Consider the following 25,965-nt stretch of genomic DNA (forward strand, 5'->3'; position numbering starts at 1 on the left):
TGACCAGAAATCTTGTACTGATGTGAATATGTGTCCTCTTTATATAATTTTTACATTATTTCTGGATTGCCTTTTAATTCAGGAAGGATGGCCATGTGAGTTATAATTTAAAATCTTAAAACAATTGACGAAGTTTAGAAGATAACAAACATCAAAATTAAGAGTAAGAAAAATAATCTTACAGACAGATGGTAGAAGTGGAACAACAACATTAACAGTTCTCCTAAAAGTTAAAGGAGCCAGCCTAATTTTCTAGGACAGAAAGATTTGCAAATAGGCTCTTGATAGAGAAAAGTCCTTCTTCCACAGCCTGTATTTTTCCTAATTAGCTGGAAGAGACAACAATATTTCTGAAATACAGAGTGTGGAACAAATGTGGGAAATAAATCCTTTATTTTGAGATGATTCAGTTTGAAGGGAGTGTTATAATTTATTCAGAATTTAGATTACTAATGAGAAAAGGAAATTATGCTTCACAATATTAAAGTCAGGAAGGTGTTGTAACATCATACTTGAGCATATAAACCATGTTTTAAAATAAGACTACTGTATAAAGCTTTGTAATATATTTCTTTCCTGAGTAACAAGGCACTTTTTAGGAAGCAATTACTGTACCTGCCTTTTTTTTTCTTTGAGATTGTCTGTAGAACAAGTTTAATTTTAATTGAAATGAAAATTTTAGAAAAAAAAATTAAAGTGGGTAAGGGAGTCCAGAGAATGAGAAGGGAGGTGTTCATGCCCATGGGCACTATCTGGATATCTTATTTATTTATTTATTTATTTATTTATTTATTTTATTTATTTATTAAATTTCTCCCCCGCCCATCTCCCCCCAGTGGGGGAACTCTGGGCAACTGACACAAAACATTAAAACCATAAATATATATATAAATACATAAAACATCAATTTAAAAACTTAGCTTTAAATAGCCTTGACAGTTACAACTATTGCATACAATCATGATTTCAATGATTATGTTCAAGAATGGGTCTTAGGGAGATAAAGATGCTGGAATGGTTGACAGGATCAGAGGAGTGAACAAGATGTTGTCTCTTAATTATGTCTTGTATTTATGCACCTATTTTGTTTTTTTAAAAAATTAAATAGGGCATAAATATCCTTAAATGTTTTGTTGAGATGTGTGTGTGCTATGTGTTTGTCTTGTATATTGTGCCTCTTTTTTTGAGGTAGTGCCTTTATGCATTTCTGTACTGTTGCCAGAAAAATGGTAAGGTTATGTCCATTTTAATCACCAGGAATCATGCTCACCTTGAGGATCTATCTATCTATCTATCTATCTATCTATCTATCTATCTATCTATCTATCTATCTATCTATCTATCTATCTATCTATCTATCTATCTATCTATCTATCTATCTATCTATCTATCTAGCCACCCATCTCATATATATGACTGGGTGACTTACAAATAATTAAAACAAACATTAAAAAAACAAAAACAAAAAAGAATACAACAACTTAAGAAACAAAAAAATATAGAAGCATATAAAAACCATCATAAAAATTTCATAAAATCCATAGCTGAGGTAATCGAATCTAACAACACTGATAACAACCACCACATTCTGCCACATTCCCCGGTGCTTTTATCTTGTTACCTACTTGTATTTTTGTTTACACCTGCGTGTTTTGCACCCGTGTTTTTCTGAGCACCATTTATCTTCTGGAAAATGAACCCTGCGTTGTGATTTGCAAGGGTGGCAGGGAAAACTAATTTAAGGTTGCAATCCCAGTGTTGCGCTGTGCAGGACTTGCATCCAGCCTAGTGGACTACAACTCCCAGCACTGCCCGGGAGACTGAGAGAATTAAAAGAGCACAAATCTGGACAACAGCAAGTGCGGGTGGCAAAGTAGAGCGGAAAAAAGCCGAACCGATGACAAAGGAAAAGCGTTTCCTTTCTCTTTTCCCTTTAACCCTGATGGGTCGGGGTCTCGCTGCTTTTTCCTTTTTTCTTCCAGCGTGGGGGAGGAAGAGAAAATAGTCCCAACTGTCCCTCCTCCTCCTCCTCCTCCCTCTGGGAGGGTTGGAAAACTTTTTGGAAAGCGGGGGGAGAGCGCGAGAACTATAAACCCCATGTTTCCTGTCCATATCGGCGACAGTGAATCCTGCACGGGCGGCTCCAGGAAATTAGAAAACAAGTTAATCCGGAGGCGTCGAAGAAGCAGTTGTACCAGTTGGGGAGAGAAGGAAGGGGGGAAAAAATAGGCTGGACGGGCGTGGAAAGGAGGCTCGGGAACACTCTGCAGCAAAGTTCGCCGCCGTGCAATTTCAGCGCGGCCGGGCGCAGAAAGAAGTGGCGGCGGCGCGGCGACTCCTAGTCCCGGCTGAGTGGAATTAAAGCTGCTGCCGAAGTCGGGGCGGGCGGGCGCGCGCTGGGCGGAGCAGGCTCGGGCGGGCGCTTTTCCGAACTTTTGTTTGGGAGGGTTCGTGCGCGACCGAGCCGCGCGGCGGATTTATGCCCTGGTTTCGCGTCCGGCGGAGCTAGAGCGTGGGAGGCCCCGAGTCCCCCCTCGCGCGTCGGGCCCCCGGAGCCGCCGGCCCCCCCTCCCGCGGAGGAAGGGCCCGGGGCGAGGCGAGGGAGCGAGCGGCCCCGGTGCCTGGGCATGCGGGGCGGCCAGCCCGGCGCTGCTGCTTAAGCGGAGCGGCTCCAGCGAGCGAGCGCGGAGGGGAGACGGCCATGGACGCCGCCGGGCAGCCCCAGTCCCAGCAGGCTCCGCCGGCGCCCCCGCCGCCGCCGGCGCAGCCCCAGCCTTCGGGGCAGCCCTCGCCGCCGGCGCCTCAGCAGCCGCAGCCCGGCGGGGGCGCCGTGCCCGGGCCGCCCCCGGCCGGCCACCAGGTCGTCCACGTCCGGGGCGACTCGGAGACGGACCTGGAGGCCCTCTTCAACGCCGTCATGAACCCCAAGGGCGCCAACGTGCCCCACACGCTCCCCATGCGGCTCCGCAAGCTGCCCGACTCCTTCTTCAAGCCGCCGGAGCCCAAGGCCCACTCCCGCCAGGTGAGAGGAGAAGGGGGCGGGCGGGGAGGGGGCCTCCGGGAAGTCCCCCCCACCCCGCCGCCAACAGCCGCTGCGCTGCTGTGGAAAACCTTCCCGGGGAAAGGCGGGAGAGGGAGCGCGTCTGCCCGTTTCCCGACTCCCCAGGCTGGGAATTGTAGTCCGTAGACATCTTGAAGCGGCCGAGCTGGAGTAAAGCGACGTAGAAAGAAGGCGGGCGAGCTCCTTCCAGCGCGGCGGCAGTTTGCGTGGCGAAGGGTGGAAGGTGGGAGCAGGGAGAGCCGCGCTCGGGTCCGTCCGCCGCCTGGGAGCTTTGCCCGGGGGGCCGGGGGTGGATGGCGAGGCATGGGAGGAAAGGAGCGCCGGGGAGGATGCGCCTTTCAGCTGCAGGAGGAAAAGCGGGATCTAAGTCTAACCAGCCAAAACGATACTGTACTCCGAAGCAGATATGACAGATGGGAGTGGGCGAAGCTGGCTTCCCAGCCAGGCCCTCTGGATGGGGCAGCTCCTGGATCAATATAGTTACAACCCTCCAACGGGCGAGGTCATTGTGCCGGCTGGTGCAGGTAGCCGTGCTGGCTGCGAGTGATGGGAATTGTAATCCAGCACCATCCGAGAGGAACAGGTTGAGGAAGGCTTGGGAAGTTCTGAAATGAGCTCTTGGAGGTTCGTTTTGTTTAGGTGTGTGAAGTGCTAGCGAGATGTGTGTCTGGGATTAGGGCATCGTATTTTAATTTTATTTGTTGATTATGATGCTGGTTACCATCATCATACTGGGATGGACAGCTTTTTCTGTTGAGGGCTATTTTCTCTCACAGTTAAACCTTTGGGGACCAGCTGATAGATAGAAAGCAGTAGGTGGGGCTAGAATCAAAAATTGATGGCCCCACCCATTATTTTCCTGAAATTCTGTTTTTTCCTTCAGTCTGAAATCCTCTTCTGTTTTTTTCAAGCAGCAGATTGCAAAGAAGGGAGAAAGTAGTCTTATCAAGGGTCTGAACTGATTTTTTGCAGAGGGGTTTTAAAATCAGGTCAAGGACTTTATGAAATCAGCCTGAAGGCTGCAGGTTTCTCATCCCAAACTAGTTATGTGTATTTGATATTTAGCAATGTTGCTTTGGTTAAAAAAAGAACTAGAACTCCTCTCCCAATCTCAATCTAAATCTAAATAGAGGGAGAGATGGGAGGGGGTTTCAAAGAAAACCTAGCAAAAAGCACAAGGGACCCCAAAAGTTACATGGTTAGAGGAATCCTGCAAGCCATGCCAGAAGGAGGTCCAAATATGGATGAACCACCTCATCCAAGTCCTGCCAGACTTTTGGTGGAAGGGAACCATTTCTCCCCATTCTCATTCTAGTTTTTTCTTTCCTTTTTGGAATGTTTTGTATGTTACTGAAACCAAAAGTGTAATTTATATATGCAAATTCCCAGAGTGACATACACTTCTGCCTGTGTGGAGGTTTTTTGTGGGGGTGGGGGAGATTGGGTAGACTTAGATTTATGTGGAGCTTCCCCGTAATTGGAGTTATCCTTTTCTTAACCGTATTATTCTGAGTGAACCCGCTAATAAGACCATGATGAGTAGGGCTTCCCAGCTGTCCTAACACACAAATTGGATGCTAGTGGGGGAGGCAGACTTTTAAGTACCTGGGTCCTAAGCCACTGTATTTTTCTATTCCCTCTCAGAAATGAGATTCATATTGGCTTCTTAGCCGACATCCTCTCAGAAACCAGTATTGTGGTCTTAATTCTCATTCAGTAAAAAACAAGTGTGGTTCTGCTTCCCTCCTTCTTGCAGTCCTGTGGGTGAGGGTAGCCTTCACAAGCTACACTTTTCTTGTAGCCTTTGCATTCATATGAGTAAAATATGTATATAATAGTCCTTGATATTTTTCATGATGGAATGTGCCACACATGGCTAAATAAATACAGATAATCCCTGGGTTAAGAACGCCTGGTTTACAGACGATCCATAGTTAAGAACGTAGCCAATTGTTGCAAAATTCAAGTTAAATACACAATGAGTTAAATATATAATGGTTCAAGTTCATTACGCTACTTATGCAGCATTATACAATAATACTGTTCGAGTTCATAACACTACTTATGCAGTATTGTACAATAATAATACATACAAATTCGACTTAAGGACAGACCTTGGGAACGGAACTTGCTCTTAAACTGGGGACCACCTGTATATACATGTAGCAGAATGAAAAAGTTTGGAGTTCTTATTTGCACATATATAATTTATTCCAATACTGGTGCAAAAAAGGGTAAAACTGCTTTTGCTTGGAAGAAAACTGCTGTCAAGTCAGAGGGCGTGGCCTCCATGCAGCTTGATTCTGCATATTTTTTATTTAAAGACGTAAAGACTTCCTATAATTACTCTGTGAGTTGGGAATTTGCCTATAGAAAGAACAAGTGTTTCTAATGTAGAAAGCATTTTCCATTCCTTTCTGTTTCTTTGTAACCTACAGTATTCTTTTGTTTCCTAGTTTTGCAGAGAGGAAGACAATTGTTTTATGTCATAAAGGGTTAAAATCGTTATTCAGTATATTTTAAAGCAGTCAAAGTGATGTACGTTATTTCCATCTTATCCTGGCTTTAGCTCTGTGAAGTTGATTAGGATGTACAGGAACAAGTGGATTCATCACAAAATGGAAATTGGAAACTTGCACCCTTTTCTTGCATGTGTCTTTCTTTTTAAGAAACAGACTCTTCCTTCATCTGCATCTTCTCTGTGGTTCTTGTGAATATGTGGTAGGGTGCCATGTTGGCAGTCCTAAAATTTCAAGTAGGAAGAAACCAGTCCCAGAAGTATTATGAATGAGAAAAATAAGCTCTTCTTACTGTAGAGGAATTCTGACTGTCAACAGAGTTTACATTTCTTTTCTTCTCCAAATCTCCCTCATCTTAGGACGGAAGATATACTTCCCTTTCATCATCTTAGGAGGAACAATTGTGGCGTCTTTTGGGTTTTTATGCTCTCACCATGTCTTAAGGGTAGGATTCACCAAATCTTACCTCATTTCCATGTACAGATTTATCCAATTCATATCACCCTATATTTCTTTCAGAACTCATCTTTAGAAAAAGCTGCTGCTTTCTTTCGTTCTTTAAATCTTTGTTGTGGGAGAGTTCCTTCAGTTTTGTCCATTTTGATAATTGTTATGAAAAAGTTGGTCTTTGCTTTCACTTTTTCTTTTCCCTAAAAAAAAAATCCTTGAATTAACTCATTTAAGCCCCTCCTTTTATAGTTTGTTTTTCCTTGCCTCTGTGTATGGGCTAATAGGAGGCACTGTAATAGTAATCACTTTCCTCCCTTTGGGAATCCTATTCTGAGAGTAGGGAGCATACTCTGGCCCATCAATCTTTCTCAGCTGCTCATGATAACTCCTGCTGTCTTTCTATCTTTAAGAAAGTTGATGTCAGGGTGGGAGGTGGGAAGACTAAATCTCCTGTTGAATTAAGTGATATGTTTACCAAATTTTACTTACTTTCACCTTGTCTCAAATTTGTGAGATCTGGAACACTACTCTTGAGACAGAGGAGCTCTGTACTACTTCAGTCTTCAAATTTGCTACATTGGCAGTCTTCACTATCATATAACAATGTTCTTGTGTCTCTTGGTAAAGAGATGAGTAAAATCCATAAAGTGATATTGGAAATTCTGTAGAAGACCACGAGAACTTTGATAACATCATTGATCTTGGTCGAGCTGTTGAAGACACAGCAAGGTGGTTGGGCAATAGGGGCCTCAAACTCTGGGTTATAGAGTTGTGCCAAACATATTTACGTAGAGTTTCCCTCAAACCGCCCTTTTTGCCTCTTCTGATATGGAGTGCCATAATCAAAAGGGCAATACTGAATTAAGAGGTGTGATCTGAAAGTAGATTTTCTTTATTCTCTTGTTTCTGTTGTTGATACTTGGTTTCCATTTGCAATTTGATTTCCTTAAGAGTAGATGGTGGGCCAAAGTCTTTCAAATCATACACATTAATAGAGTAAGACGATCTGAATTTGGGCCACCAAGTTATGAATTAATGCTTGAGTTTAGTACAGTGTAGGCAAAGATAATGCTTAGGTGCAAAACGTCTACATTCCATCTATGTATTAAAAAGACACATTTAAGAAGTTATATTTTTGTAAAATGATTTTATTACTAGCTGTTGTTATTTATTTATGCAGCTAAGAGGAGTGCATGTTCTTTGGTAACTCTGTCAAATATTTCTGTGACTAGTTATGTCTCTTTAAGAGGGTTCTGGCTGCACAAGTCTTTATTTTTTATTTTTTTAAAAAAAGACACTCAAACCATAGTTCATAAACTTTTGGCTTAAGTATTAATTCACTTGTCAGATATAAAATAGAAAAAGACTAGACTTTTAAATCATGGAATTGTAGTGGAGACTGTTGTTTTATCACCTTTGAACTTTAGCCTAATATAAGCCTGACACATGCTTTCGTTATGGGTTGAGTTTCTCCGTATCTGCTCTGACATCTATGAAAAGAAGTTATTCCTTACATAGAAACAAGAACTTCAGCAAACAATACATCCTGCTTTTTCCCAAATAATTTGACATTTGAAATGAGAGGGCCATTCAGTTTGCTGAGAATATAGGAAGGGAAGCAGATTAAATTCTTTGGCTTGATCAGAAATTGCCTTAAATTCAATTTAAAAAATAAACATGAGAAAGAGATAAAAATTGTTGCCTAAATGGTATTTATTTTATCTATACTATTGAACTGATAATTTAATTTTGTGTCATGGGCCTTAAAACTTGCAAACATGTGTGTACTGTGTTGCACAGGGCCAGCAACATTTTCAAGTGGCAGGCACTATTGCCTGATTTCATTTAAAAATAATGTTTAAAATCAAGCACTCTCGTTTTTGAGGGCATAGCCAAATCCTATATAAGAACTCAAAAATTATAAGTTACAGTTTTAAAAATCAAGGTCCTTGAGCACCATCTAGTGGTTTTGTAAATGCAGTAGTGCCCATGGGTGCTGTGTTGTTGACCCCTTTTCCTAGCTAATCTAATGGGGAGTAACCTACAATATTTGCATACTAACTCTGGTTGAGGATAGTCTGCTAAAATGCAGAGTATTGTTTCTGGATTAATTAAATCTGGTAGAATTATTAAGAGTCTGGTTTGATTATGGAAGGAATATTTTTACGTCACTGCAGTCAAGTTTCCTAATTTCCATACATTAATTATAAAGACTTAGGTGTATGTCAACTTTAGGGCTGTATCTAACTAGAGTTCCCTGCAGCCCTTGTTTGTTTTTGAAATAATCTTTGAAAATTCCTCTCCTGCTGAATTGGGCTAATCACTTTGGAGGAGGTTTGTACAAAGTGAAGTATCTCTTGGATAAACAGATGTAAATATGAAGAAGAATTATACCAAGAGACAATCTCTTGTCTGTAAGTCAGACAATAATTTATTAGCAGTGGGGATGTGTTGCTTAGCATTTAAGATTTCCCCAATTCCTATTATAGCAAATTATCTCCACAGTCAGAGGTATACTTCTATGCATAACATGATCTGAATACTGTCACAGGCAAACTAGTAAGTATATGTTCTACAAGTATGGTTTAACTTGACTTACATGTGGGCACCTGGCACCCCTAACAGTTCTTGTGAATTTATCTGAAGTTACACATATTGTCGCTGAGGTTTAAGAGGCAGTTTCATTCTTTTTCTTTAGAGAAGTGCCTAAGTTAAAAACGAATATGTTGTAATACATCTTTCTGCTATGTACTATTCCAGTGTGTTAGTAGTTCATACCATTCTCAGACAACTGCGATGCTGTCAAAGGATGATGGGAGTTTAGTCTAATAATCTAGAGGCCACCAAACTGTGGAGAGCTGTTGCAGTAGATAGATTGTTAGATCAGGACTTCAGAAACATGGCTTTAAATACTAGATTAGCCATATAATTCAGTGAGGGCACAACAACAATACTGTATGTGTTAAGATAATTTATGAGTTTATTAATGTGTTAAAAATCTTTTCCCGGTTTAATAAAAAATATTATGTGGCAACATTGAAACAATTATATTCTATATGTTTCCTTTGATCTGTACACACTTAAATTCACTCAGGAATTTTGCTTCTTGGTGACATATTTTTCTGCTATCCATTTTTTTTCCTTTTTACGTAACTCAGAGCAGTGCAACTTGTTAAGCTTAATACTGTACTATAGTGGTACAAGTTTAGTGAAGAAAGGGCCAAGCGATACAAATTTAGCAAATATGTGCCTGGGACTGAGACTTTCTGTTTTGTTGTTTAGGTGGTCTTTGTTTATTTTGTTTTTTTCCCCAATAATGTTAAGCCTCCTTTTAGGGCTCCTACATGTCTTGTACCTTGAAATGTAGAAAGCCACCCTGCTGATTTATTAATAGTATGAATGGAAATTTCAAAACTACCAAAACAGGTCTTAGGTTTTGTCTGTAGCTCTGGACCTGCCATTGCTCTAAATTATCAGTGAAATGTACATACATTATTTTGCTTGACTTCATTGAAGTTCTGCAGTATACTGTACTGCATTGTCATTCCGTGATTCACATTTCAGAATTGTAGAATTGAAATGCGCAATTAAAGGACGGCAGTGAGAAAGTTAAGCTAGCTAGCCATATGATGTGATAATTCTTTAGTAGAGTCTTGGGCACCTTTAGGAAAAAAAAAGATGAAGTAAGCAGATTTCTGTAACCTTTTTTTGGATTAACCAATATGAGATACATTAAAAAATTTGGACAGACCTTATTTTAACTTGCATACCTAACTCCCCAGAATTCTGTAGGTCATTATTAGTTTTAAGGGTTTACTTTTTTCTTTAAAGAAAAAGTTAAATCTTGTTGCCTATAGTAAGAATAGTGTATAGTTTACAAATGTGGATTAGTATAATTTGGGCTAGTATATATGAATGTAATACTGTACATTAATTTAGTGGGTTGAATGTGTTTGCATTCTTCCATGTGGTTGAAGGGTTCTTGATCCAACGGAAGCCCCCCTGTCTGGAGAGACTTGACTCTGCTCTCACCAATTTCCTCTGCAGTCCTCCAAAATCTGCTTAGGGGGACTGGGAGTCTCTCCAGAACAGTATGGAATGTGGCACAGAGAAAAGGGTAATTGATGAAAATTGCTTCCCTATCTCTTCTGCTAGCTGAGTTCTCCATTGATTCAAAGAGTTGTCTGCAAACAGAAGGATTCCTTCTGTTCCTGGAAGGGATTGTTGGTTATAGTTCACAGCTGTGACTTAATCCCTCCTCCTGAGATTTAAAGGAGGTGAGGGTCCTTCCAAGACCTTTTGTGCAGATGCTAAAAGGTTTCCCTAAATAGTCTTCAGGATGTCTGTTGGAAAGTGGCACGGGAACTGAGGTGCTTCATTAGATTTTTTTTTTTTTTTAGAGCTGTCTTTTATTTCTTCTTGAGTTTGTTAGTTTAGAGAGAATTTTTTTTTCCCCAGAGGAGTGTCTATTTTTGCAGATGGATCCTGCAAAGAATCTTGAAGATTAACACATTTACCATGGCATAAGTTTTCATAAACCATAGTCCACCTCATCAGAAAAAGGTACATTATCCTGAACAATGAATATAATACTTGGACTGTGATTGCATACATTGACTGAAGTCCATGAAAGCCTATACCATAATATATTTGTTGATCTTTCAGGTACCACCACATTCTGTTCCTCCTCCTCCTCCTCATCTGCCTCTTTATTTAACAATGTACAGGAGGAAGCTATTATGATGGTCTGAAAGTGTTGTGTGGATTAATTTCCAAATAATTTTTAAAATGGCAACTTCTGTTAATTTCACTTCAAAATGTATAGTAAAAGGAAGAAAGTCTGAAGAACAAAATGATTTGCCCTGCCCTGCTTTAAATCATGCTTTGCTTTCTTTTCCTCCCCCCTTAAATCTTTTGTCATCTGGAATACATTTTAGGAAAACCAGACATGTATTACTGTTTGCAATGTGGACCTCGTTTGTCCCATTCTGTAATGCTGTTTAAATAGCTTTCACAGCTGTCTCTGAAGCCCTTGATAAAGATGTGGGACAAAGAAAGGGAAAGCAGTGGGGAAGGAAAGAAAAGAGGAGATAGACTCCGATACTCTATATTAGAAAAAACGAGAACTACTTGAACATTCTAAAAAGCAGTCATAACTGTGTTGGTCCGTGGGGGAAAATCCCAAAATCTGTAGCTGCATGATCCCTTTATTAAGAACAACCAGATTTTATTTCTGCTCTCTTCTTGTGGCCTGACAGAATGCAGAAATAAAGAAACATTCGTATTTCAATCCACAGGTCTGGGGAGTAATTTGGCTTGCCTGTAAAATGAATGAAACGATTGATTAATGGTTGGAAGGAATTTGCACCCTCAAAATGTACAGTATAAATTCTTCAGAATCAATTTTCTCAGGCTATATGAGGTATCTTCTAAGTGCCATAAGAAAAAATTGTAGATACCATTGATCTTTGGTAAAAAAAATAAACCAAAAATGGTAAGAAGTTGCATACTTATACGTTCTATATAACTCAATAGTAGGGTTTTGTATTCCCATCCTGCTCTTATAATTCTCTTTGTCTCGCATATATTTCAAGATTAGTTTTGCCTTGTACTTCAGTGCAAGGATGAGTATCGCCCTACACATTCATTGGTCTTTAAAGTATAAAGTCTAGTTGCAAAATATTTCAAGTTAGAGAAAAGTGGTTCTTTAGCATGCTACTAATGTATTAGGTATCTGTCTACTTTATAGATTAAATAACTGCTTAACTCTCTACAGGCCAGCACAGATGCAGGGACGGCAGGAGCCCTAACTCCTCAACATGTTCGTGCTCACTCCTCTCCAGCTTTGTTGGGAACAGTTTCTCCAGGTGCACTTACTCCATCTGGTGTAGTTCCTGGAGCTACACCCTCTCAGCATCTCCGTCAATCATCTTTTGAAATCCCTGATGATGTGCCCCTACCACCAGGTTGGGAGATGGCAAAGACTCCTTCTGGCCAGAGATATTTTCTGAAGTAAGTAAAAGTATGGATTTTCTTGTCTAGCCTTTCAGGGGTTGGGCTTGGGGTGGAAACTACATTGTCATTATAGCAGGACTTGGAGAGGTGGTGGCTCACTACTTCTTATCCTACTCAACCTCTCAGTGGCATGCAGTGCCATTGATCATGGGTCATCTGCAAAGGGTGGGATTAGAGACATTGTCCTAGGTGACAGTCTTGCAAGAGATGAAGAGTTGCACTTGAAGCATTACATTTCTCAGTAGTAGCCCTCTCATTCTATGACAGTATGCTCTCTGAGGTCATATAGCCTCCCTGTTTTTGTGGGGAGGGGGGGAAATTTGGTACGAAAGTGGTGAAGACAGACCTTTCTATTTGGGAATTTGGACAGTAAGTCCATAACTAAGACAGCAATAGTTTGAAGTACATTCTGAATTGTTTTAATGGAAGTTTTTAATTTTGTATATTGTAAGCTATCTACAGTTGCATAGATAAGCATCTTACCAATCTTGTTAAATAAATAAATGTGGGGATATGTGACAGCAAGACAAAACAGTATGGAAAAAGTTTTGGGGCTGTTTGGAGACCCAAGAATGATTGAGAATAAGAATTCTTCGGTAAGCATATCCTTAGAAGATGATATTTTTGTTTCAAAGACATGGTTTAAACGTGGGTCTATTTATATGGCAGATGGATTAAATCAGTCATGCTTTTAGATTATTATTAACTGTTTATGATGAAAAATTGACCATATTAGTGCAGGATACAAGGGTGATGAGAGGCTTCTTGAGAGTGTCACGAGTGGAAAGTGGATGGATATGGAAGGGATATGGAAGAGAAGGAAAGTACCAAACAAAACTAGATTGAAAGTACAATGTCTGCAGGAAGAGAAAGTATGAGTCTTATACAAAAAAGTATTAGATTATTCTTCCAACAAAATGAACAGAAAATGAATAAAAGGAAAAAGGATCTAAAAGCCACTTAGAACATATTGAAAAACAATAATTTACAGAGTGCCACAGGTGTCTGGTAGTATATGGGAAGTATGAAAAGGATGCTTTTGATGGAGTTATGAAATGGAAAAAAATCTGTAGATGAGAAAAATACATCTAAGATTATAATTGTTACAAAAATGAGGATAAGAGAAAAAGTTGCAAAAAATGTTGTCATAGAGAGCAAGGAATGGTTAAGATTACTCAGCATTTTCTTTGCCGCCTTTAATGGTTAAAAATAAACTGTTTTGGATTAGAAGTGGGTGAAGAGGGCTAAACAGAGATCCTTTAGCAGTGCGAATGTAATTGAAACAAGTATTCAGATGAAACTGAAGTGAGGGAATGCTGAAGATCTATATTGGAATGATAGTGATATGCCAGAGGGAGAAATTAAATGTCCAGGGAGAAAAATGATGTAAAGTAAGTCATGAATGCTGTGAGCATGTGGAAAAATTGTAATGCTACAGATGCAGATGGTGTAGTTAATTATGAAATGGCTGTGTGACTCATTTAATAACTATGCCTGATAATTGGAAGAATGTCACTATTATTGATCCCCTAAGCACAGCAAAGATAATAAGTTTGAGTTCAAAAATTACAGGGAATGAATGAGTGAAATGTGCCTGGGTACATGTTTAACAAAATTCTGACTGAACATATATGAGAAACAATAGTCAGTAAAATTTGGAAAGTACTGTGTAGTTTTATGTTAGACAGAAGATGTGCCAAAGAGGCCTTTGTTCTTTAGGCCATTAAAAGATATGCATGGGAGAAAGAAAGTTTATTGTTGATTTGTTGATTTACAGAAAGCATGTGATAGAGTGAATGTTTGAATTATGAAATGCTTTGTGCAGACATGGAGTTTAAGGTTGGCTGATAAGGTAAGAGCAGTATATGTTGAAAGTGAGCATGTCTGAAAATAAATGCAATGGTTTAGCATTGAGCAGGGAGTACAAGAAGGATGTGTGATATCCCCTTAGTTGTTTAATGTATCTATGGATAAATCTATAAGGTGTACTTGTATTTCTAGATGTTGGTTGTGGACATGAATGTACAAAAAGTTTTGTACGCGAACGATGCAATGTTCTAGACTGAGAATATGAATGAAAATGCAGTGAATGTTAGATAAACAATATGATGGAACAAGGAATATGGATCTGAAAACAAATGTACCAAAGACCAAAGTATTTGGTTTTATAAAGGGGAAAAGAAGGAACAATTATAAATTATATGTTTGAATTAAAGGGACGTATAAATTGTAGTAAATAAATAGTGAAAAAAATATTTATTTTATTATTTGCCACAGTTTACATGTTGCTGCAATCTAGCAGGACTCTGAGCAAGTAGATGAAGTTTTGTACCTTGGCAGAACATTTATTAAAGATAGTGGAAAGGATGAAGAGATTCTAAGATGAGCAAATGCTGGCAGAAATTTAATGGTCTGTTGTGAAGAATGAATGTTTGTTGAAACAAAAATAGGGGCATATAGAGGGTGCTTCACCCATCCAATATATGAAAGTGAGAGTTGGGTATGTCAGGAGAAAGTAAAAGTCAGTTGAATGAAATGTGAATGGGGCTCTAAAATGTGAATAGGAAAACAAGAGATAAAGTCAAGTATATATGAATGCTGAATGAATATGGACTCAGTGCAAAGGTGAGTGACCAGCATCAAAGTAGTACAATGAACTGTCATATTTGAGATATTAGAAAAGTTACATTGTATGATTCTGATATAAACTATATTTTAGCCAAGTTTCTTTTACTTTTTTGGCTCAGGCATTTAATTTATTTTGCATTTCTTCTTCCTTTTCTGCACTTTGCATTATGGTCCTTACTCTAAAACATATAGCTTGATGGATATATAATTATGTACCCATAAAACTGGATTAGTTTTATCCTGTAATTCAGAATCTGAAACTTGATATTTTTATAGTGCAACTGAAAACATTTCAGAATTCAGTATTCACAGAAGGAGACAGGCATAAATGAGGCATATATCCTTGCTTAATTGAATCTTGTAGTTAAAAAAACCCTAGTTTACATTACATCTGTCACCTTTCTTGCTGTAATATTTTTCACACACATGCCAGCACACTTAGCCAAGTGTTAGCTTATGCTAGCAGAGATAGACATTGTATAGTTATGGTTTGCTTTTATGCTGCATAGATCCCTAAAACTGTAGGAATTCTACCCAGTGAGAACAAAAACAGTTGACCTTCCCGTGTGGAAGGAAGCACTTCAGTAGATTATTAATTGCCTTCCTTATATTAATAAAGATATTGTTTAAGTCAGATCATAAGCAAGTACAGTGGGGCAAAAAAGTATTTAGTCAGCCATCAGTTGTGCAAGTTCTCCCACTTAAGAAGATGAGAGAGGCCTGTAATTTTCATCATAGGTATACCTCAACTATGAGAGACGAAATGGGGAAAAAAATCCAGAAAATCACATTGTCTGATTTTTAAAGAATTTATTTGCAAATCATGGTGGAAAATAAGTATTTGGTCAATATCAAAAGTTCATCTCAATACTTTGTTATATATCCTTTGTTGGCAATGACAGAGGTCAAACGTTTTCTGTAAGTCTTCACAAGGTTTTCACACACTGTTGCTGGTATTTTGGCCCATTCCTCCATGCAGATCTCCTCTAGAGCAGTGATGTTTTGGGGCTGTCTCTGGGCAACACGGACTTTCAACTTCCTCCAAAGGTTTTCCATGGGGTTGAGATCTGGAGACTGGCTAGGCCACTCCAGGACCTTGAAATGCTTCTTACGAAGCCACTCCTTTGTTGCCCGGGCGGTGTGTTTGGGATCATTGTCATGCTGAAAGACCCAGCCACGTTTCATCTTCAATGCCCTTGCTGATGGAAGGAGGTGTTCACTCAAAATCTCACGATACATGGCCCCATTCATTCTTTCCTTTACACGGATCAGTCGTCCTGGTCCCTTTGCAGAAAAACAGCCCCAAAGCATGATGTTCCCACCCCCATGCTTCACAGTAGGTATGGTGTTCTTTGGATGCAACTCAGCATTCTCTCTCCTCCAAACACAACAAGTTGAGTTTAGACCAAAACATTCTACTTTGGTTTCATCTGACCATATGACATTCTCCCAATCCTCTTCTGGATCATCCAAATGCTCTCTAGCAAACTTCAGACGGGCCCGGACATGTACTGGCTTAAGCAGGGGGACACATCTGGCACTGCAGGATTTGAGTCCCTGGCGGCGTAGTGTGTTACTGATGGTAGCCTTTGTTACTTTGGTCCCAGCTCTCTGCAGGTCATTCACTAGGTCCCCCTGTGTGGTTCTGGGATTTTTGCTCACCATTCTTGTGATCATTTTGACCCCACGGGGTAAGATCTTGCGTGGAGCCCCAGATCAAGGGAGATTATCAGTGGTCTTGTATGTCTTCCATTTTCTAATGATTGCTCCCACAGTTGATTTCTTCACACCAAGCTGCTTGCCTATTGCAGATTCAGTCTTCCCAGCCTGGTGCAGGTCTACAATTTTGTTTCTGGTGTCCTTTGACAGCTCTTTGGTCTTAGCCATAGTGGAGTTTGGAGTGTGACTGTTTGAGGTTGTGGACAGGTGTCTTTTATACTGATAACAAGGTCAAACAGGTGCCATTACTACAGGTAACGAGTGGAGGACAGAGGAGCCTCTTAAAGAAGTAGTTACAGGTCTGTGAGAGCCAGACATCTTGATTGTTTGTAGGTGACCAAATACTTATTTTCCACCATGATTTGCAAATAAATTCTTTCAAAATCAGACAATGTGATTTTCTGGATTTTTTTTCTCATTTTGTCTCTCATAGTTGAGGTATACCTATGATGAAAATTACAGGCCTCTCTCATCTTTTTAAGTGGGAGAACTTGCACAATTGGTGGCTGACTAAATACTTTTTTGCCCCACTGTATATGATTTGGTGTGTCCTGGGCTGGAATAAACACATAGAAATATTGTTGGTAATTACATTATTGTTTCTCCCTTTCTCCAGGGGTTATTGTGGAGCATGTTCTCTTCCACTCTCCAATTCTGAGACAGAGAAAGTGACTGAGCCAGGGTCTTCCACAGTGAGCTTCATAAACTTTCTTATAGCCCAAAGTTATTTCTATTTTAGACTGAAGGGTTTATTTGTAACTAGCCATATTTACAGTTGATCTAACCAGTTTAAACCAGCAGAAAATCTTCTCAAAAGACTGTTCAATATACCAATGCACCCGGGCTGCATCTCTCTTTTAAATATATTTACAAGAGAACAGTTTTTGTTAAGTAAAAGCATTGAGCCTAGGTGACCAAAACAATACAAGCATACAAAGACACAATGTTATGTATTGGATAAGATTGGATTAGCACTAAGGAAAATAGACTGACCTTCTCCAGCATGATATGTACCCAGCGTGGCCCTTCAGGATTTCCAGCAGCACATCCATCACTGCAGCAACTGAGTCTGTCCACCTTACTATTGGACATCCTCTTCTCTTTCCTTCCACCTTTCCCAACATTATGGGCTTCTCAAAGGAGCTGGTCTCCATATAATGTGACCAAAATATAATAATTTAAACGTAGTCATTTGTGCCTCCAGTGAGAACTGAGGAATGATTTGTTCTATGATCTGTTTGTTTTCTTGGCTGTCCATGGTCTTCAACACCAGAGTTCAGAGGTATCAACATTCTTTCTATCTTGATTCTTTAAAGTCCAGCTTTCACTTCCATACAGTGCCACAAGGAAAACTATTGCCTATTTTGTAGGTATAGACATGTTACGGCATTCAAATATCTTTTCTAAGGCCTTCTTTGCTACCCTACCAAGCATTAGTTTGCAGCAAATTTTTTGACTACCAGTTTTTTTGGGTTTTTTTTTTTTACTGTTGATAGTTGATTCGAAAAGGCAGAAGTTATCATTTATTTCACTGTCAGTTCTGCCTGGCTGCTGCACCTGTTGTCATTAATTTGGTCTGTTTTATATTTAATCTTAATCCCATTTTTTCACTGTGCTCCTTGACTTTTATTATTAGAATTTCTGAATATTTTGTATTTTCAGCTATTAGGGTAGTATCTTCAGTTTAGTGCTGGGTACTGATGTTTCTTCCTCCAGTTTTAAAATTGCACTATCCTCTTCCAAGCCAGCCTCCTTCATTGTATATTCAACATATAGGCTGAATAAATAAGGAGAAGGTATAGTTTTGTTTCCCTCTTTTGCCAATCTGAAGCCACAGGTTTCGCTGTGTTCCATCAAGACTGTGGCTCCTATTGTCTCTATAGGACAATGAGATGTTCTGGGATTCCCACTTTCCTAAGGACATTTCACAGCTGGACATGGTCAACATAATCGAAGGCCCTTCTATAATCAGTGAAGCATGTTTTTGATTCCTTTTTGGTATTCTTTGGCTTTCTCTATTATCCACTGTGCATCAATAATCATGTTTCTTGTTGTTTGGCCTTTTGTAATATGAGATTGAATATCTGGCATTTCCCTTTCCATGTAGGGCTCTAATATGCATCAGACAATCCCAAAAATAATTTTGGTAGCATATGAAATTAAGGATATTGTGTGATAGTTTGTACACTCTGTTAAATGTCCTTTCTTTGGTAAGAACCTCTGCCAATCTGTTGGAGACAGATTGTGTCATTTTCCAGTTTTCCTGACCTTATTTGATCAGAACCTTTACTGATTCTTTTTGTGGTGCTTGCCATATTTCTATAGATACCATCAATTCCTGTAGCCTTCCAACTTGGTAATGACCAGAGTGCTGACCTAACTTCATTTTCCAGTCCTAGAGATTCTTGTAAATAGAGAATATTTTCTAAGGTATCTTGGATGCTGACATCTCTACTGTACAGAATTTCAGTTCACTCCTTCTTTGATCTTCTTTGAATCTGTTACTACCTGTCCTTTGGTATCCTTTAACATCTCCTTCTGAGTTTGGACATCTTTTGGAAGACAGTCCTTATTTCTTGTCTGTTTCCATCTTCAATATCTTTACAGATGTTTTGTACAGCTCCTTCCTGAGATCTTTGTCTTTCTCAGCTTTGATTTCTTTGTTCTTTTTGGCAATTTCCACCATCTATTCTGAAATCCACTTTGCTTTGTACTGTTTCTTTGTCTTTGGCAGTCTCTTTTCACATTCATCCTTAAAAACTTCTTTGATAGTACTTCAGAGTTCCTCTTGTTCCCCATCAGTAAGGTTCTCTGATTCCCTATCAGTGAGGTTCAAAACTTCAAAGTGATTCCTGATGTTCTGCTCAAGATCATATTGTGGAAGGTGGTTGGTTTTGTTCTTCTGCTGTAACTTGACTTGGAACCTGCACATAAGTCGTTCGTGATCAATCCCTAGCCACATCTTCACTCTTATAATTGGATTCTTCCACCTCCTTGTACCAATAATATACAGTAGTCGATTTCTGTGTGCTTCATCTAGTGATGCCCATGGATACAGATGTTGTTTTGTGGGTTGGAAGACTGTGTTAGCAGTGAAGAAATCATTGGCTTGGTAGAAACTAAGATGTTCTCCTGTTTAATTTCATTTACATTGCCATACAGTCCAACTACATTTCCCTTTTTACTTTGTGCAGTTTGGGTGTTCCAGTCTCCAGCCATAGTTAGTAGATAGTGCTTACATGTTCTGTCAATTTCAGATTAAACTTCCTCTTCTGCATCACTGGTTAGAGCATAAACTTGAATAACTGTCATACTGAAGGATTGACTGTGAAGTCTAATTGATATTATTTGGTCATTAACTGCATTGTACCCAAGTATTGTTTTTGCTACATCCTACCTTGCAATGAAAATAGTGCCGTTCCTTCTTTGTGCAACAAATACAGTAGGAACCTGAAGAATAAATACTATGCTGGTGCTACAGGTATAGACTTTTCCAAGTTTATAAAATAAATATGGAGTTTAAATGCCTGACGTGGATATAAATGGAGCAAATGCTCCCCAGAAAAGAAAGAATTTCATTCCTGCAAACAAGATGCAATTTGTTTGCAGGAAAACAAGTTCATGCCTCTTCCATTTTCCCACTATAATTCTGTTTGCAGGTTTGGATTTTCTTTTTCGGTATGGCAACATCAGGAAAGCCTCAGTCTAGCCCACATGATAAACACAATTAGTACTCTGAAAGATCTTCATCTGTTTCTCAGTAGTATGTTGGGTGCCATCCACTTTGAGGGACTCATCATTTGCACTGACAATTCACTTTATCTTGTCTGTCAGTGTGATTTTCTTGGTAAAATATAGGAGTGGTTTACCATTAGTAAAGAATTTCAATAAATATACAAAATCACTATGACCATTACTGGCTAGAAGGCAGATGTCCTCTGTAGGGCACTAGAGCTGTTGGATTCCTACCCCACCTGTGCAAAGAAATAAGCTATGTTCCAGTAGAGAGGGTTGCACCTTTGAGTGTTTCTTTGGGAAATGACAATGGCAAAGGCCCAGCTTGTTTCAGTAGGGTCTGGCAGAGTGGGAATGAAAGATTGGCAGGCTAAGAATATGGGTTAACTAGTATAGTTGCTTTCCTCCAGTAAGAGTTAGTGATATGGAGGAAAAAGCTGAGGTGAGTTTATGGAGTCAGCAGAGAGTATTTTGGTGTACCTTGAAAATGGTTTTCTGTTTAATGTTTTGATTTAGTTTTGCTTTTGTCTCAGTATTGTATTCAAGGGGTCTGGGATGGAGGTTTTCCCCTCTTTCAGCACCCCATATTTATTATTTGGGGTCTAAATAAGCTTGCCATCCTGTTACTACAGAGGATTCTGATAGTAAAAATAATGGCTCCTTCCCTTGCCTCTTCTTCAGTCTGGAAAGTCAGATTGAGCATCTGCAGGTCTGATACAACTCCTGTTGAATGCCAGGTTGTGTTCTAATAAAAGGGATAACATTAATGAGCTTACAACAGAGATGTGGTGAGAAGAGCAGTTTTGCTTCATGTAGCCAGCTGGTTATTCTGTTCAGGAGTAGTGCAAACGTATTGGTCAAAGGGAGGTTTCTGATGGTTTGTAAACATACCATTTCCCTTCCAGACTGTCTGTTCAGGCTGTTGGACACTCCACCAGGTAGTATTGGTGCTCAATCTGGAGGTTCTCCTGTACTTGCAGCTTCTGCTTGAGTTACAGGTAGCAGTTGGGGCCAGAAGGGCCTTTGCAAAAGTACATTTGTAGCCAGCTGTACCCTTACTAAATTGGGAGGCACTGCTTATGTTCACCTATGCCCCAGTCAACTCCTGACTGGACTGTTGCAATGTGCTCTACAAGGGGCTGCCTTTGAAGAGTATTCAGAAGTTTCATCTGGTCCAGAATGCAGCAGCATATGCACCATGATACACCCATGTAATATCACTGCCATGTGAGCTGCACTGGCTCCCAGTAGGTTTCCAGGTACAATTCAAGGTGCTGGTTGTCACAGTTAAATTCCTACATGGCGTGGGACCAGATTACTTGCAGAACTGCCTATCCCTGAGGGTTTCTTCCTGCCCCATCAGATCTGGTGATTGCCAGTTGCTTTTTAAGTCCAATTCAAGGTACTCACAATTGCGTATAAGCTTTGGTTCAAGTAACTGATAGGACTACACTCAGTCCATCTGACACTGTTTGGTTATAAATAGGGCATTCTTGTGGGACCCATCCCAGGTATGTTTGACATCAATAACTGGTTTTGCTTTGTCTAACATTATGGAATATGTCATTGGAGTTGAATCAAGACCACTCTTTATTATATTTGAGGAAGGGGACCAAAGCAATACATTTTCTTAGGCCTTTGATATTTTTGTATTTTTTATCTTCATTTTCATCATCATCCTCATCTGGTTGTTAATGAGGTTTTTACAGTAACTTGTAAACTGCTGATAAGGAGATAAGGAATAACTAAATAATTTAATATATTATCTGCATAGTTGTTAAGAAACTATGCTGTGCATTAGGGAACCACTTAACTTGGTTCTTAGCTAGCCATGACTATAGTTCTTAGCACAAAATACAGGAACAATACGAAAGACTGCTTTACAAAGTGGTTGTAAGGATTAAGTCATGTAAATGACCAACATAGAAATAGATACTTACTGGGAAATGATTTTAGGTTGGAATGAGCAGCTTTGATCTGCTATGTGAATGACTGTTTAAAATCACATGGGTATTTACAATATTTTCCACCAGAACTTTATCCATTCACATTACTATAGAAATATCTTAAGGTTATTTTGTGTGAATTATTTCTTTGAGATCTGTTGGGCTGAAAACTGTGGGGTGATTATTTAACAAAATATTAAGAGATTTTGATAATGGGGAAGAGTTAAACTCTGGGTGTGTTTTCCATGCAGTTTGTTCCAGGATCAGTGCCTGGCATCTTACCAAGAAAGACAGACTTCCACCTGGATCCTTGTAAAGCTTAGAGTCCACTCAGACATTACTGAGCTGATTTTGTGCAAGGTAGATTTCTATATTCTGAGAAATCAGACTTTAATGGAACTTAAAATCATTAAGTCATTTAAAATCCTACTTAGGATTGCAGTGAATGTTTTTAATTCAGATCTGGTATATGTTTTACCAGCCACATATTAGACTTCTTGGTGAAGACAGTTATCTCCTTTTAAGCAATACTAATTTTTGCATGGAAAGAAGGAAAGCAAGGCTTTTTATAGCTTGCTTTTGAGATTGTGGTCATGCTAGTGAAAGCAGAACACATTTTCTTATAAATTTTTTAGACAGTTTTATTATTGCTACTGAAAAAGTGTTCTCACCCTTGAGAGAGGTGAGTTTGGTTTCCATCCTTCCCTCTTTCTCTTTTTGTTTTTTCTTGATATCTACTTCAAAGGGTCATGTTTCAGTAAGAACAATAAAGAGACAGACTGGAAAGTACACACAAGTCTGGCAAACTCATCTGCATGAGCATGAGCATTTGTTCCCAAGCAGACATCCAAAGTAAATGATTGAAAGAGCTGCTAGCTATGAAGGATGTGTCTTGAAAGGGGGTGGAGTGGGGTGTGTGTGAAGAAACAAACCAGGTTGTTAGGAAGAAAAATAAAGGCTATACTTTTTCTGAACCTCTCCCTGCTGGGTCACATGCTATTATGGGGAAATAAGTTTTTCTTTCTGCTTTTGCTTGGGTGTTGCTGTGCTTTGAGAGAATCTGAAGACAACTTTAAAAGTTCTGCTAAGGCCCAAAGAATAACATTCACAAATCTATATAAACTATATATGATTTCTTGTTTGCTTTGACATAAGGGGTACATAACTTATGCAACTGATTTGTTTTATAAGATCTCTTTTTTGAAAAAAAATGTTTATCGTGTGTGTGTACATATATTGGGAACTCAGAAAATTATAAGATATTGAAGCCTCATGTTGTAGACTATGTTTTTCTTGTACAGTTCGTAAAATTAATATTTTTTCATTAAATAATATCAACTCTTTACAGCTTGACTAAATTAACTAAAAAAAAAAATCCTTTTTTTATGTCATTCTCCCCCATCCCCACTCCCCAAAATTACCAACTGTAGATCTGTTGCCAGTACCAATTTGGATCTCTATAGAGTTCTGCTACTAATTTACTGCCATTCCTAAATATTATTTAACAAATAGTGGTGCTTAAAAGTTTGTGAACCCTTTTCAGTTTTCAATAATTCTGTATAAATATGACCTAAAACATGATCTGTTCTCCACACAAGTCCTAAAACAAGATAAAGAGAACCCAATTAAAGAGACCAATCAAAAACATTATACTTGTTTGTTGATTTATTGAGGGAAATGATCCAAAGCTACATATTTGGGTCTGGCTAAAGTAGGTGAACCGCTAGGATTATCAGTTCATTTGAGGGGGAAATTTCGGGTGTTTCAGTCAAAGGGGTGATAATCAGGTGTGGGAGATCCTGCCTTATTTAAGGAACAGAATTCTCTGTATTCACTATCAAAGTCTGATTTTCACAACACAGGTATGTGGAAGTGTGTCATGGCTTGAACAAAGGAGATTTCTGAGAACCTCCGAAAAACAGTTGTTGATGCTCACCATCAGGCTGGAAAAGGTTACAAAACTATTTCCAAAGAGATTGGATTCCACCAGTCCATTGTCAGGTAAATCTTGTACAGATGGAGGCAATTCAGCACCACTGTTACCCTCCCCAGGAGTGGTTAACCAACCAAGATTGTACCAAGAGCAAGGTGTGTAATACTCCAGAAGGTCTCAAAGAACTTCAGGGTAATGTTTAAGGAACTAAAGGCCTGACTTGCATTGAGACCACCATTAGGGGAACACTAAACAACAGCGGCATGCATGGCAGGGTTGCAAGGGGGAAGCCACTACTCTCCAGAAAGAACACTGCTACCTGTCTTCAGTTTGTGGAAGACCACGTGGATAAGCCAGAAGGCTATTGGAAGAATGTTCTGTGGACAGATGAAACCAAAATAGAACTTTTTGGCTTGAATGAAAAGTCTTATGTTTGGGAAAGGTAAACACTGCATCTGAGAAATGTGGTGGCAGTATCATGGTTTGGGTTTGTTTTGGTGCCTCTGGACCAAAGGGTGGCTTGTCATCATTAATGGAACTATGAATTCTGAAATTGTACCAGCAAATTCTACAGGAAAATGTCAGGGTATCTGTCTGTAAACTTAAGAGAAAGTGGGTCATGCAGCAAGACAATGACCCAAAACACAAAAGTCATATGACCAAAGAATGGTTAAACCAGAAGAAAGTTAATGTTTTGGAATGGCCAAGTCAAAGTCCTGACAAGGACCTAAAGCAGGTAGTTCATGCGAGGAAGCCCATAAACATTCCTGAGTTGAAGCTGTTCTTTAAGAAGGAATGGGCTAAAATTCCTCTAAGCCAATATGCAGGACTGATCAACCAGTTATTGGAAACATTTAGTTGCAGCTATTGCTGCCCAAGGGGGGCACACCAGTTACTGAAAGCAAAAGTTCACATACTTTTGCCAGACACAAATAATGTAGCTTTGGATCATTTTTCTCAATAAATCAATGAACAAGTATAATGTTTTTGAGTCATTTGTTTATTTTTTTAATTACTTTTTTTTTTTTTTGGTGGTGCCTTTGAGTCAGTCTTGACTCCTGGCAACTGCTTGGCAAATCCCTGCAGTTTTTCTTGGCAAGATTTGAGAAGTGGTTTGCCACTGCCTCCTTTCTAGGGCTGAGAGAGAGTGACTGGCCCAAAGTTGCCCAGCTGGCTTTGTGTCTAAGTTGGGACTAGAACTTGCAGTCTCCCAGTTTTTAGCCTGGTGCCTTACACCAAACTTTTTAACTGGGTTCTCTTTATCTAAATTTAGGACTTTTGTGGAGAACAGATCACATTTTAGGTCATATGTGTAGAGAAATATTGAAAATTCAAAAGGGTTCACAAACTTTTAAGCACCGTAGTAATATAACAGTGTAGCAGGACTGTGCATAGTTGGACCTTTCATTTCTTTATGCTTAATTTTGCAGATAGAGTATTGTTTTATGGTAGGTCCCTGTATGGGGTTTTCATGTTATATGACCAGACATTCTTGACTGGTGAAAATGGCTCTTCAGCTATAGCAAGCAGACAAGTAGTACTTTGTATGGTGGTCTTGGATTATTCTGACTTGATCTGTTTTGTTCCACTTGAATTCTGGATGCAGTTTAGTCCATTAAATCGATTATAGTTTTATTCACTTTTGATCAGTGGTCATCTGCTACTATATTATAACAGAAAAATCCAGCAGTAATTCATTGCTGATACCTGTTAACTATTTTAAAGGGTGTGCCAACAATTCATATATAAATGTTCGGGTATTTCTATTCTATTGGAGAGAGAGTTTGACAGGAAACTCTTCATGAAAGTAATGTTGCCCGGAATAAATCAGTGCAAGGTAGAACTAATCTTGACTTTTGATGAAGAATTTTTCATGAAAAAGATAATCAACATTTTAAATACATAGGTAGTTTTTCTTTCATTCATTTCAAAAGCTTGGGAAATAATAGGACCTACTTT

The 25,965-nt window shown here is 39.2% G+C and overlaps 1 protein-coding gene across 8 annotated transcripts in view; it reads left to right on the plus strand.

The window, feature by feature from the left end:
• The first annotated feature begins 2,399 nt into the window (after positions 1-2,399).
• The window catches only part of YAP1 (Yes1 associated transcriptional regulator), a 103,974-nt gene continuing 80,408 nt past the window's right edge, over positions 2,400-25,965 (plus strand). For all 8 annotated transcript variants that reach the window (XM_088140610.1, XM_088140612.1, XM_088140611.1 and 5 more), the window contains exons 1-2: positions 2,400-3,022; positions 11,807-12,042. In XM_088140610.1, coding sequence (XP_087996736.1) covers positions 2,702-3,022; positions 11,807-12,042 — 557 coding nt within the window. In that variant the 5' untranslated portion in view covers positions 2,400-2,701. The remainder of the gene's footprint in view (positions 3,023-11,806; positions 12,043-25,965) is intronic.

This window comes from Python bivittatus, unplaced genomic scaffold (genome assembly GCF_059951505.1).
Source record: "Python bivittatus isolate LINGU-HERP-01145 unplaced genomic scaffold, Pbiv_v1 ctg000340_np1212, whole genome shotgun sequence".
In the NCBI taxonomy this organism is placed as follows: domain Eukaryota; kingdom Metazoa; phylum Chordata; class Lepidosauria; order Squamata; family Pythonidae; genus Python; species Python bivittatus.